We start from the raw sequence: 14,336 nt of genomic DNA on the forward strand, positions 1-14,336 counted from the left end.
TATATATATATATATATATATATATATATATATATATATATATATATATATATATAATTACATATGCTTATATATGACCATGTAAAGATAAAATTTATATGCGTATAATTGTATGTAATTATTTTTCTCGATTATATAGAATAATAATATACAAAACATAACCTATTATACATATAACTGTTTCATGAAATTAAAGAATCGGTAAAGCAAATAAGATATTCTAAATTTTTTTAAACATTGAAAATATTTGTGAATGTAATCTTAGATTATAATTATAACAGAATTATAAAATATAAAAACATTTTCCATGTTTTCATTATAATGTGTATTTTTTTAATATATTAATGAACTAAATTTGACCAGAATTTAGTTTCCCATTACTTGATTCATAATTGAGGCAATTATCTTAGTAATAAATAATGGAACGTTATTTAACAAATAATGATTTTTGTTTCTTCAACGTTTTTATTAATGGAAAACTTATTCTATATGAAAAAGAAAAATAATATCATCTGCTCTGTTTTTGTAACTTTGCAGACACTCATCCTTACATGTCATTCTATAATATTAAAATTAACTTTGTTCCAACTTTATTATTGCAGGTCCCAATTTTGTCAGCTCATTCGCATATCAAGATTATGTGTTTTTCTTCTATCGCGAAACAGCTGTCGAATACATGAATTGTGGAAAGGTAAATAAATTACCTCTTCTTTTAATTTGTATTTGTATCGTATTTTTTTTAAATTTAAGTTTACTATTAAAAAATTATGAGTGTGCATGATGAAATTTTTAAAAATTAGGACGTTTGTAAAAGAACGATTTTATCTATAACACAAGCTTGCAAAATTTAGGGTTGAAAATCTTTTGAGAATAATTGACGGTTTCCTATGTAATTTTGTACACTGAATTCAAATATAATAGGCCGCAGAAATTGCCTATCACAGTCAGGTTTTTAAGATAAATGGGATAAAATGGTAAAAAAATGACGAGTTTGGCAATTTTTATAAAAGAATTACAGAGAAAAGAAATTTTTTTCTACATTTTCATAAACGGCATCTTATAATATTATTTTTCTACTTCAAAATCGATTTTTATTTTTTAACGTACGATTTGTTTTCACCGAGATGTACTAATTAGAAGTTATGAATTTTTGAAAGTATAAGAACAGAATACACAGGACTGTGAAGGATATTAAACGTTGTTTGACAATTATTTGTAGTTTCCTACGTAATTTTGTATGCTGAGTACATCTGCTCGTAACATACCTAGCACATCAAAGCACGTTCCAAGATATTCTAACGTAATAGTGCTAAGATGGTCGTTTTTTTTGTCATTTTATCCCATTTGGAATTTCGAATTTTATATTTTTCGGCTTATAACTCATAATTCGTAATCAAAAAACGTCTTACACACAAAATTGAAGGAAATCAATACGATACAGCGTTCAGTGTTTGAAAGGATCAATGTGTTATATAGTTCAGGAATATGGATTTTGTTAACACACATTCATCCTACTGTTATATGTTAATTGTTACTGTGCTGGATATTAACTATATGCATTTCTGTAGATTTTTTTTATGTAGAATTCAAATCTGTAGGCCAAATTGACGAATAGCTACACATTTTATAGTTTTTCTAGCCTTAAAATGACAAAACCGATTATTTTAGCACTTTAAGATTAGAATAACTCGGAATTCTGACATGCTAGGCACATTTTACAGATAGATTTAGCGCACAAAATTGCATAGGAAAGCACTATTACTTCTCTAAAGACCGAATCTCGTAGTGTGCAATTGATTGCATGCTACTTTATATATAAGAATTTATCATTTCTTGCTGAGACTTAAAACAAGATGGATTCGAGATATTTCATGCTGTACAGAGTGTACAGCGTAACGATCTATATGGCTTTTTAGACACTTTCGATGGTTTAAGGAAAAGATTGCAAAGTGAATTTTCAGCTGCCTCGAACAGGCTACAATTTGCGATAACAAAAGATAAAAAAACTAGTTTTCTTTTATAAAGAAATCAAGATCATCTTGAATTTTTTATTTAGTACCATGCACTTTTCTTACATAATAATATAGAGGATTTTAAGATGAATTTGACACACTATCACAAATATCATATTTGTTAATATTTAATATCAAATGTGCAGTATTATTTTGGCGACACTGGTAAGCAAAATGTAGATCTCACTGCTATCTTCAGGATACTTTTAGAAACCGTATAAATAATAATAAAGAAATCGTGTAAAAGTAATAAATCGTTATAAGTACACATTGACCAATTCGATGGCCGCGCTTCGTTCTCCAGATTTATCTCCAATAAATTTTTTTTTATTTCTGAAAGCTCTCTCGTGTATCAAACACTAATTAATAATATTTAAGATCTTCGAGAAAAGATAATTACAGTTTGTGCAAATTTAGATTCAAATATCATAATAGCTGCTACATACAGCAATTTGTTAAAAAGAATATAATTTTGTGTTGCAGAGGAGGAGACAAGCAATTTGAATATTTGCTTCCATAAGTTTGAGTTTTTCTATTGTTTTACTATTGTTGTTAATAAAAGTAACATTTGTGATAGTCCGTTGAATTCATTTTAAAGTTTTTTTATAGTAATATAAAAAAGTGAATTATGTCATTTAAAAAATTGAAGATGATTTTGATTTCTTTATGAAAAAAATTTTTTTATTTTTTGTTATTGAAAGTTCTAGCTTTTATGAAACAGTTAAAAATTCACCTTGCCACCATTTCTTTAACCCTTTGAATCACACAATTAAAGGAGCAAATAAATTGTCATATCATATATGCTATTATAAATTTTTGGAGTCGCTAAATTCAAATCTGTTATAAGATTTTTAAAATTCAAGATGGTAGATCCAATATGGCGAATTTTCTAAAATTATAGAAAATGTAATCTATCTGTATGCATGTTTTCAAATTTCGAATATAAAGGTTTCAGAAGGTACAAATTTAAAAAATGTCATAATTAAAAAAATAATTAAAATAGCAAGTCCAATATATATAACAGACAAAATACTCGAAAATTAAATTTATTTGCATAAATGTTTTCAAATTTAATTTGTCGCTCGGAGACGAATCTTAAACAATTATATATAATAACTAAAATAATTCAATCTTAGAAATGGAATACTAAAGTTTTACTGTACTGTGTAAATAATAATTTGATAATATTCTATTGGATCAATTATATTATATCTGTCATACTGGAACTACCATGTGTATGTTAAATATAAAATTTTATTAGAAAATTTGAAATTAGCAGCTCCAAAAACCTTTGTACATAAATAAACAATGCATAAACCTTAATATGCTATCGAAAAATTATTTTTATTTATAAAAACCTTTATTTTCCCTACTTTGTATCATAAATAGTTAAAAACTAAACCTGTAAAAATCTGCAAAAACTGTATTTTATTCCTTATCTACATTAATAAAAAAAAATTTTACATGTTTATCTACAGAGTAAGGAAAATGTTCCGGAACACCTCAATATTTCGGAAACTAAGCATTTTGGAAAGAAATATTTCAGATAGAAATTGTAAGGTTTAAAAAAATCTATTTACTGATCTTATCAATTTGACCTTGGATGGCGTCGCCAAAGTCAGAACAAAATCAACTTTGCTTTTTTAAATAGAAACATGTATTTTTTTTATTATGGAATTTTATTCTACGTATAGAAACAAACAACTTTTGTTTGAAAAATTTTTTTATACGACCTCTATTTTCTAAGATATTTACGGAAATATCTACAAAATCATTGATTTCAATAATTTTTTACTCGAATTCTATCAACTTTATCGAAAAATATCAAGAGATAAAAATTGTTATTTTGTTCTCATAGAGCTTTGAGAATTTTTTCAGAGCTTTGTATTAACTTTTTAATTAACTTTTTAATACTGCATTTTCTTGCATTTTCTTGAAGTATTAAAAAGTTAACATAAAATTCAGAAAAAATTCTCAGAGCTCTATGAGAACAAAATAAATAATTTTCATCTTTTGATATTTTTCGGTAAAGTTGATAGAATTCGAGTAAAAAATTATTGAAATCAATAATTTTATAGATATTTCCGTAAATATCTTAGAAAAGAGGTCGTATAAAAAAAGTTTTCAAACAAAAATTGTTTGTTTCTTTACGTAAAAATCCATAATAAAAAATACAGGTTTCTATTTAAAAAAGCAAAATTACCTTGTCCTGACCTTGGCGACGCCATCCAAGGTCAAATTGTATAAAACCAGTAAATAGACATTTTTAAACCTTACAATTTTTATTTGAAACATTTCTTTTCAAAACGCTTAGTTTCCGAAATATTGAGAAGTTCCGGAACATTTTCCTCACCCTCTGTAAGTTATATATAAATGAATTTAGTGTAAAAAAGAGCATTTTTGGAAATTTATTTTTTATAAAAAAATATATATTAACAATATTAAAAAAATGACTGTTGGCGAATCAAGATTAAACGTCTATATAGTCGAAAATAAAAAAAAGTTCAAAGTATTTATTGATAATTACGGCATGATATAATTTAAAAAAGTAGATAAAAAAGATGTGAGATATATATCAAACTGTGAGTCAAAGAGTTAAACCGTCAAAAGTGTTTGAAAAGTCATGCGGACCATTACGCTAAACATCCTGTATGTCAGAGTATATATTACTAAAACATGTTTTTATATCATCAAGATTATTGCATTATTATACATATAAGATGTCTCAGAACAATCTACGAAGCTCTCATGAGAACATAGAGCAGGTCGAGATAAACATAAAAGTCCTGTACTGTTTTGCGATATTCGTAATAATAACCGAGAAATTAATTGCGAAAGATTAAGGAAAAGAATGTGCTGAATGGTAGAGGACGGACCGCTCGAGTCACAGCGCAGCCCAATAATATAGCGCGCGGATGTCGCGCGTGGCGATTGGAAAACAATGCACCACTGTCTATACTTGTACCACTGTGCTCCTACATTGCCCCTAAGTGCGGTGCGACGTAGGAGCGTAGCGGTATAAGTATAGGCAGTGGTGCGTTGTCTTCCAATCGCCATGCGTAGACATCCTCGCACTATATTACTAGGCGGCGCTGTGACTAAAGCGGTCCGTCCTCTACCATTCAGCACACGCTTTTCTTTAATCTTTCGCAATTAATTTCTCGATTATTATTACGAATATCGCAAAACGGTATAGGACTTTTATTTTAACCCGCTCTATGATCTCACGAGAGCTTCGTAGATTGTTCTGAGACATCCTATATGTACAGGGTGTCTGACTCGTTCCGTACCAGAGCTAACATATAGCTAGAATAAATCGGGGTGAGTAATGGAATTGGTGTCTTTTTTTAAACAACACGTAAAATTTCGAGTTATTAAATAAAGTAGATAGGCTAATCAGAAAGCGGCAACGTGATAGGCGGGACATATGGCTCGCCGCGGCCGACAAAGGAAATGGCCAATTGCTCGCGGGCCTATCTCATAGGCCTAGAGGTGGTGACTGCGTCTTACTCTGATACCCTTGGGCTTATGAGATAGGTCCGCGAGCAATCATCCTTTTTCTTCGCCGTCTGCGGCGAGCCATATGTCCCGCCTGTCACGCCGCAGCGATCTGATTAGCCCATCTACTTTATTTAATAACACGAGACTTTACGTATTTGTTTAAAAAAGGACACCGATTCCATTATTCACCCCGACTTATTCTAGCTATATATTAGTTCTGGTACGGTACGAGTCAGACACTTAGTATATACAGGATGTCCCATATAAGACGTCCAAGAGGGAAAATATAAGTAGAACAGATAAAAGTGAACAAATATTGTAGAGGTCATTTTTCAAACAACCACGTAAAATTTCGAGATATTAATTAAAATAAATGGGCATATCAGAGACGCGGCAGGCGGGATATACGGCTTGCCGCGACCGGCGAAGAGTGCACACGTACACGGACGTACACACGAAGCTATCCATTTCAGCATATATGTAATACTAATATGTGGCGCGTAGAACTCTCATCGGTACCGCAACACTACGGTACAGACAATGCTCGTCTGTCTTTTTCTATATCAATATCAGTGTTCTGTCTGTGCAAAGCGCGTGTGTGACGTTTACCCTTCCGTCATGATCTAAGCCAATACGATTAAACCTGACGGCTTTCCGAAACTAACTTCACACACACACACACACACAATGTTATAGATAGTTTCCATATTTATTTTTCTTATTTATTATCAATTACTCAGTTTCTTTAATATATTTCTAGTGAGAAATGACTTGTCGATTGACGTCGAAAAGACGTTGCTATGTTCACATTTTATATGTGTTTACATTTTGTCGCCACGCTTGCGCATTGCGATCATAGAACACTCTTTTTTAATGAGCCAGTTACCGTCCATCTTCTATCCTTCAGTCTTCTTTCACTCTCTCTTATAGCAAAAATTTCTCTACGCGTCATATAGTAGTATTACATATACGCATTTCAGTATGCCAAATGGCCCACCTCTCTGGCTTATAAGATAGCAATCGTCCATTTTCTTCACCAGCTGCGGCAAGCCGAATGTCCTGCCTGCCGTGTCGCCGCGCTCTGATATGTCCAACTATTTTAATTAATATCTCGAAATTTTACGTGGTTGTTTGAGAAATAACCTCTACAATATTTGTTCATTTTTATCTGTTCTACTTATATTTTTCTTCTTGGACGTCTTATGCGGGACACCCTATATATAGGGTGTCTCACACTCTCCTCCGAGCGTGTAATGGGGACATAGAATGGGTTGATGTGAACATAAAAATCCTATACCGTTTTACAAAATTCGTAATAATAGTCGAGTAATTAATTGTGAAAGATTAAGGAAAAGCGTGTGTTGAATGATAGAGAACAAACTGCTTGAGTCACAGCGCGACCCAATAATATAGCGCGCGGGTATCGCGCGTGGCGATTGGAAGACAATGCACCACTGCCTATACTTATACCGCTACGCTCCTACGTCTTGCCGCACCGCACTTAGGGGCGATGTAGGAGCACAGTGGTACAAGTATAGACAGTGATGTATTGTTTTCCAATCGCCACGCGCGACATCTGCGCGCTATATTATTGGGCTGCGCTGTGACTCAAGCGGTCCGTCCTCTATCATTTAGCACACGCTTTTCCTTAATCTTTCACAATTAATTACTTGACTATTATTACGAATTTCGCAAAACGGTATAGGACTTTTATGTTCACATCAATCCATTCTACGTCCCCACTAAATACCTGGAGGAGAGTGTAAGAAAACCCTGTATACAGGGTGTCCCGCATAAGACGTCCAAGAAGAAAAATATAATTAGAACAGATAAAAATGAATAAATATTGTACAGGTCATTTTTCAAACAACCACGTAAAATTTCGAGATATTAATAGAAATAGTTGGACAAATTAGAGCGCACGACGCAACAGGTGGGACATCCCATATAGGGTCGCCAGTAGTAACAACGAAACTAACGCTTGGCCGAAGCTATGGCACCCAACTATCGGCCAGAATCCTGTCAACCAGTACTGGCCCAATGCTGGCAAATAACTGGCTGCCGAACGCTCGGCCAACGTATGGCACCCAATTGTCGCCCGGATCTCTGTCAACCAGTATTTAATCATTATTGACAAATAGAATAGTATTTAGAATAGTACTTGTTAGTAGCAGTCATTAATATTAGAATTCGTTTTATTACATATGTCTTATACTTCTTATACCGTTTTTCGGAGAAAAAAGTTTCTTAAAATTTAATATTCGTACTTGTTCAATTTTGGTTTGTTTAATTAAAATATTATATTCTTAAACAAAACATAATTTTTTAAAATGATGAAAATAAAAAACTTTTATTTCATCCAAGGAAACCATGTCATTTGATGAAACAACACTATTGTTTGAAATAGTATTCTTTAAAAGTTTCTTTCAAAATTTACTAATTCGATTTGTTTGATTTGGATTTTCTTGGATCTTTTTATTTTTTTATTTGGATTAATAATATATTATCATAATATAATAATAATTATTATAATATTCTGTTAAAAATCTAAAAGTAATTATCCCCGCTTCACTACATTATATCAATATCCATTGCATATCGAATGTTATTGCATTGCTTCAATATCTATTAATAAATTATCCAACAAACACTAAACAAAAGTTATATAACTGTTATTTGGTATTTGGTAGGTTATGTTATAATATACTGTAAACACTATAAAAATATATTATTCCAGCATAAATCATAAGAACATCGTTGGAGTCATTGGAATCATCGCGTGCCATTCGATCGTCAGGTTTAAGCGACACTTTAACGCGGTGAGGGCAAGGATAGATGACCGCTTGGGATCGGAATTATCGAGGGAGGATTCGCGAAAGTTTGGAGCATGATTGTGAACAATCTTCGGTTCCTAGCGGTTTATGAGACATGAAAAAATTAAAAATAAATATATTTTTATATAATATTATGATTTTTTCATTTTTCATCTTTACACAATAATTCTCAGTATTTGATTACTATCAATACTTAACAGTGATTTTATTATCAGTATTTACCAGAAATTAAATACTGGTCAAAAAATTACTAAATTACTGAATTGGCAGTACTTAATCATTAATAACCGATTGTACTACCAATGCTAGAGAAGTACTGGCTAACAACAGTTGGGCCAGTCATGGTCGTCATTATTGCGCCAATATAGGTAATCTGGCGACCAATTTTTGGTCAGTATTAGACCAATAGTAAAATCCTGTATAAGATATTAAAAGTATATAAAGTCTGAAAAAATCCTTAAAAATGATAGAAATATCCTTTGTTCTTCTAAGTGAACATAACCATATTGTAAAAAATAAATTAATAAATATCTTGATTTTAATTATTTTTAAACAGAAATAGGTAAGAATTACATTACACAAATTTAATACAAATTTTAAAAAATTGATTTTGTACAAGCTTAACAAGTATTGCGTCGATGTTCGTTGCATACCGTTATATCGCATTTTACGCAATAAAAACCCATATAGGATTATAATATTGGCCTAATACCTTTATAAAAATATCATACTAAGAATCATTGATAATTACTTATTATCCAATATTTTTAATACTGAAAATAAATAATTATCAATGATTCTTAGTATGATATTTCTATAGGGGTATTGGCCCAAGATTGGTCGCCCGATCACCTATATTTGCACAGTAATGACGACCATGACTGGCTTACCAATGGGAATACTATGGAATGATAACTTCGGCCCAGTACTGGTAAATGGTACTGGCCCAACCGTTGTTAGCCAGTACTTTCCCAGCATTGGTAGTACAATCGGTTATTAATGATTAAGTACTGCCAATTCAGTAATTTAGTAATTTTTTGGCCAGTATTTAATTTCTGGTAAATACTGATAACAAAATCACTGTTAAGTATTGATAGTAATCAAATACTGAGAATTATTGTGTAAAGATAAAAAATGAGAAAATCATAATATTATATCAAAATATATTTATTTTTAATTTTCTCATGTCTCATAAACCGCCAGGAACCGAAGATTGTTAACAATCATGCTCCAAACTTTCGCGAATCCTCCCTCGATAATTTCAATCCCAAGCGGTCATCCATTCTTGTTCTGACCGCGTTAAAATGTTGCTTAACCTGACGTGCCATCAAATGGCACGCGGTGATTCCAATGACTCCAACGATGTTCTTATGATTTATGCTTGTATAATATATTCTTATAGTGTTCACAGTATATTATAACATAACCTACCAAACACCAAATAACAGTTATATAACTTTTATTTAGTGTTTGTTGGATAATTTATTAATAAATATTGAAGCAATGCAATAACATTCGATATGCAATGGATATTGATATAATGTAGTGAAACGTAGATAATTACTTTTAGATTTTTAACAGAATGTTATAATAATTATTATTATATTATGATGATATATTATTAATCTAAATAAAAAAATAAAAAGATCCAAGAAAATCCAAATCAAATAAATCGAATTAGTAAATTTTGAAAGAAACTTTTAAAGAATACTATTTCAAACAATAGTGTTGTTTCATCAAATGACATGGTTTCTTTGGATGAAATAAAAGTTTTTTATTTTCATCATTTTAAAAAATTATGTTTTGTTTAAGAATATAATATATTTTAATTAAACAAACCAAAATTGAACAAGTACGAATATTAAATTTTAAGAAACTTTTTTCTCCGAAAAACGGTATAAGAAGTATAAGACATATGTAATAAAACGAATTCTAATATTAATGACTGCTACTAACAAGTACTATTCTAAGTACTATTCTATTTGTCAATAATGATTAAATACTGGTTGACAGAGATCCGGGCGACAATTGGGTGCCATACGTTGGTCGAGCGTTCGGCAGCCAGTCATTTGCCAGCATTGAGCCAGTACTGGCTGACAGAATTCTGGCCGATAGTTGGGTGCCATAACTTCGGCAAAGCGATGGCTTCGTTGTTACTACTGGCGACCCTATTTGGGAATAAGATTTCTTTTATCATTTTTATATAGGTGGTTATGTAAGAGATAATTCAATAAAACTCACACAAACGGCTAGGATTTACACTTTTAGCATAGTTGAGTGGTAACCAAGGTCATTTATGTCCATATGTGATTTGTACCATTCGACATTCAGTAATATAAATGTCTATTCCAATGCAGTACGTGAGTTCTCTTCATCAAAAAGTTTTTTTAGAAAGAGATGCAGGGTTGAGTTGCTTCCGAGAATTAAACATTTTTTTAAAATAGCTATGGACATAAATAATCCTGATTATCATTTGGAGGGTGAAAAGTGTTGAAGACCGTTCCAATAAACATTCTATGTATATAGACTAAATCGATTGATGACTTGATTCGTATTTTAGGCAGTATACTCGCGCGTTGGCAGAGTCTGTCAGCACGACAAGGGCGGGCCACACGCATTTAACGACAGATGGACAAGTTTCTTGAAAGCGCGACTCAACTGTTCGGTACCGGGAGAATACCCCTTCTATTTCAATGAAATACGTGAGTATGTATATGCATGTCTTTTCGTGGCTTCGATCGAGACTGCGCTCGAGTAGTTTCAAACGAGGGCTCTTGCACGCTTCTAAAAGGACTCGTAAAAGAGCTGCTCCGACTCTACGCCGCGTTAGTTTCCACTTGGAACATACACTGCTCTCTACCATTCTTCAAGTTTTCCGCGACCCTCCCCAATGTGCATTTGCATTCTATAAAATAGAAGAAGTGAACGATTTGGAAGACTTTAGTTGCATGTATGAAACAGTTTAAAAAATTACAGCAACTAAAGTTTGCACGTTGTCGCGCATTGTCGATTTTCAAGTAGGTATTGTTATAAATGTACACTTGATTTCAATACGATTTGAATATTTCTTTTATGCAATTCAGAAAACAGCTGATTCGAGACGATTTTCAGGAGCTACGCCTACTACCCACATAGGTTTTTAAATACCCATTTAAATCGGCCCAGTAATCGGCCCAGTAATGGGTCAGTACTGATTGCCAGACTTGCAGTGCTGGCGCAATGCTAGTAAAAGTTATTGATACAACACTGGCAACACAACAGCTTCTATCTGGATGATAACCTGGATCCATGCCAGATCTGGTAACATTGGCCACCCGACATCGGTCCAATGTTGGGTGTCAATGTCCATCCGATACTAGCTACTGACATCGGCCCAATGTTGCATACCAGTATTAATCGGATACTGCTCAGACAGCACAACAAAAATACTTATATATATTTTTCTTTTTTTTCTTAAATTTTCCACTTTACTGTTTTAAATGCTACTTAATTCAATTTAAATTGTACTTCGAAATTTGCTTACCATTGCTGAGATTTGAACCTGAGACCTCTGGTTCTTAAATCGTTTACTTTACTTACTGCACTACCTTCTGTCACTTTGACTGAAAAATGCTTTGTTTTATATACATATGGTATATATTCATGCACGAAAACAAAAAAAAAGTATATTTAAAAAATATTTACTTATTTCAAAAGTAAGTAAAATACAAATAAATCATTTTGTAAATTTAAATAAATTGTTTTCTGATAAGAAACTTTAATTTGAAACACAAAAAGATACTTTTAATATTAGAAAATAATTTATTTAGATTTATAAAATGATTTACTTGTATTTTATTTACTTTTAAGATAAGCAAATGTTTATTTAAACACAGTTTTTATATTTTAAAAAACTAATTTCCTTGTAAGGAAATTATTTGCTTATTCTTATATATAGATATTTTAAATCAATGAAATAATTTGTTTCTCTAGAAATTCATAATATTACAGCTCATTTTACAAATTTAAAAAATATTACTTTATATTTATTACATGTCTTGTAAAATTTAACAAATATTTTTTTTAGTTAAAAAATTATATTCAACAAAATATATTTCTTTAATTTAAAGAATTTCTTTTCAGTGTACATTACAAATTTCGATTTTCTTATTTCCTCATTAATTTAACAATTACATTTAACAATAAATAATTGAATTTATTATTCATGTGTAATATTTATTAAAATATTTACACACACAAAATATTACTATAAATATTTATTTTTTGTTTACAATAAATATTATATAAAATATTTAGTCTACATTTTAATAATATTTTAAGTAAAGATTTTGATATTTTTTCCTTTATGTATATAAAATATTTATAAAATATTTATACAATATTTTTAAAAAATAATTCAAAATAAATATTTATAAATACTTATCATAAATATTGTGTGCTGTCTGGGTGGTCGTTGGCATTTATCCGACACTAATAAACTTACAAGGAACATTCTTTAGAATCTTTTTAGACAAAAGTTATGCGGTTCTTTATAAAAAATAAAATGAGCTAAAAAGTTTTTTCTATCTCCAGTAGTTACAGAGATACCAAAAAGGGCATGAAACTTTGAAGGATATTTTCACCCTTTAAACCTGAGCCATTACTGATAAAAAAATATGGGTCTCTTATTTTTGGCCATTCTATAAATATGCGAAGTTTCATCGAAATTTTAGACATACACTTCGCTAATGTTCCTTGTTAGTCCAATAAGGTAAAGGTAAAAGTACCATAACCCAGACATGTATCTAAACCTAGATATTATTATTATGGCTAACAGAACTCTGGTTCATAATTGGCCGCCATAATTGGGCAAGTACCGACATTCATTATAATGTCAGACTATTCAATGGTCAATTACCAACCAGTGCTGGCCGAATACTGGCTAACAGAATTATGGTTCAGAATTGGCTGATGTACGTTTGCCAAGCATCAGCGCTCGTTATAACGCCAGACTTCAATGGCCAAACATCGACCAATACTGGCCGAGTACTGGCTGACAGAAGTCTGGTTCATAATTGGTCGCCGTATGTTGGCTAAGCGTCGGCGTTCGTTATAACGCCAGACTTCAATGGCCAAGCATCGACTAGTACTGGTCCAGTACTAGCTAATATACTTCAACTGCCATAGCTCTGGCAAAACATTGGATTCGTTGTATGTCCGGCAAACCCTATATGGGTAGACGCGTTATCACTAAATGGAAGAGGACTTTTCTGATCCTGTCGCTTAGCTGGACGCCCCTATGGAGTTCATGTGTTACAATTATCAGACCCCTGTATATATGTATAGAAAAAGGAAGAGAGAGAGAAAGAGAACATTAATACCGTGAAAGCATTATATGATATATATGTCGTATATATGTAAGAAGTTTATTAGAATTGTGCGCCATTCATAAGAACTGTAAAGAGATAATTTTCAAAATATTGACTTAGTAATTTTAATCTCAAAGATAAACCACGCTTCTTAAATAAATTCTTCAAATATTTATCACGATATTGTGAGTAATTTAGTAAACAGTAATTCATAAATTTTAACAGAAGAAGTTCCTTGCTTAAAATGATAGAAAATTCTGGCTTTCCTTTCCAATAGTAATTTTGTCTTCCTTATTTTGTAACGCATTTAGGAAATTTGATATAGGAGGGCTTTCATATATTATCATATCTCTAACAAATATCCTATAATATATATTCCTTATTGTCTTATGTATCTTTTTATTTTTCAATGATAATGAAAGTTGTTTTGCTTTGTAAATTTTAACAAGAATGTCTTATATAAAAGTTGCTGTTTTTATCATACTTAATGTTTATAGCATAATTTATATAAGTATATGTATGTATGTGATTCTATGTTACTCTATCCGCGTATGTATGTCATATATACACGCGGATAGAGTAACATAGAGTTACATATATACGGATAGTGTAATATAAAGTCATATATATATATATATATA

General features: G+C 31.2%; 1 protein-coding gene across 4 annotated transcripts in view; it reads left to right on the forward strand.

Annotated features, from left to right (window-relative positions):
* Positions 1–14,336, forward strand: part of LOC116843614 (semaphorin-1A-like) — a 711,737-nt gene that overhangs the window by 644,167 nt on the left and 53,234 nt on the right. For all 4 annotated transcript variants that reach the window (XM_032814175.1, XM_032814150.1, XM_032814158.1 and 1 more), the window contains 2 exons: positions 603–691; positions 10,908–11,049. In XM_032814175.1, the coding sequence (XP_032670066.1) occupies positions 603–691; positions 10,908–11,049 (231 nt within the window). The remainder of the gene's footprint in view (positions 1–602; positions 692–10,907; positions 11,050–14,336) is intronic.

Source organism: Odontomachus brunneus, unplaced genomic scaffold (genome assembly GCF_010583005.1).
Source record: "Odontomachus brunneus isolate Ranch 3 - 2012 unplaced genomic scaffold, Obru_v1 Obru_scaffold_003, whole genome shotgun sequence".
NCBI lineage: Eukaryota > Metazoa > Arthropoda > Insecta > Hymenoptera > Formicidae > Odontomachus > Odontomachus brunneus.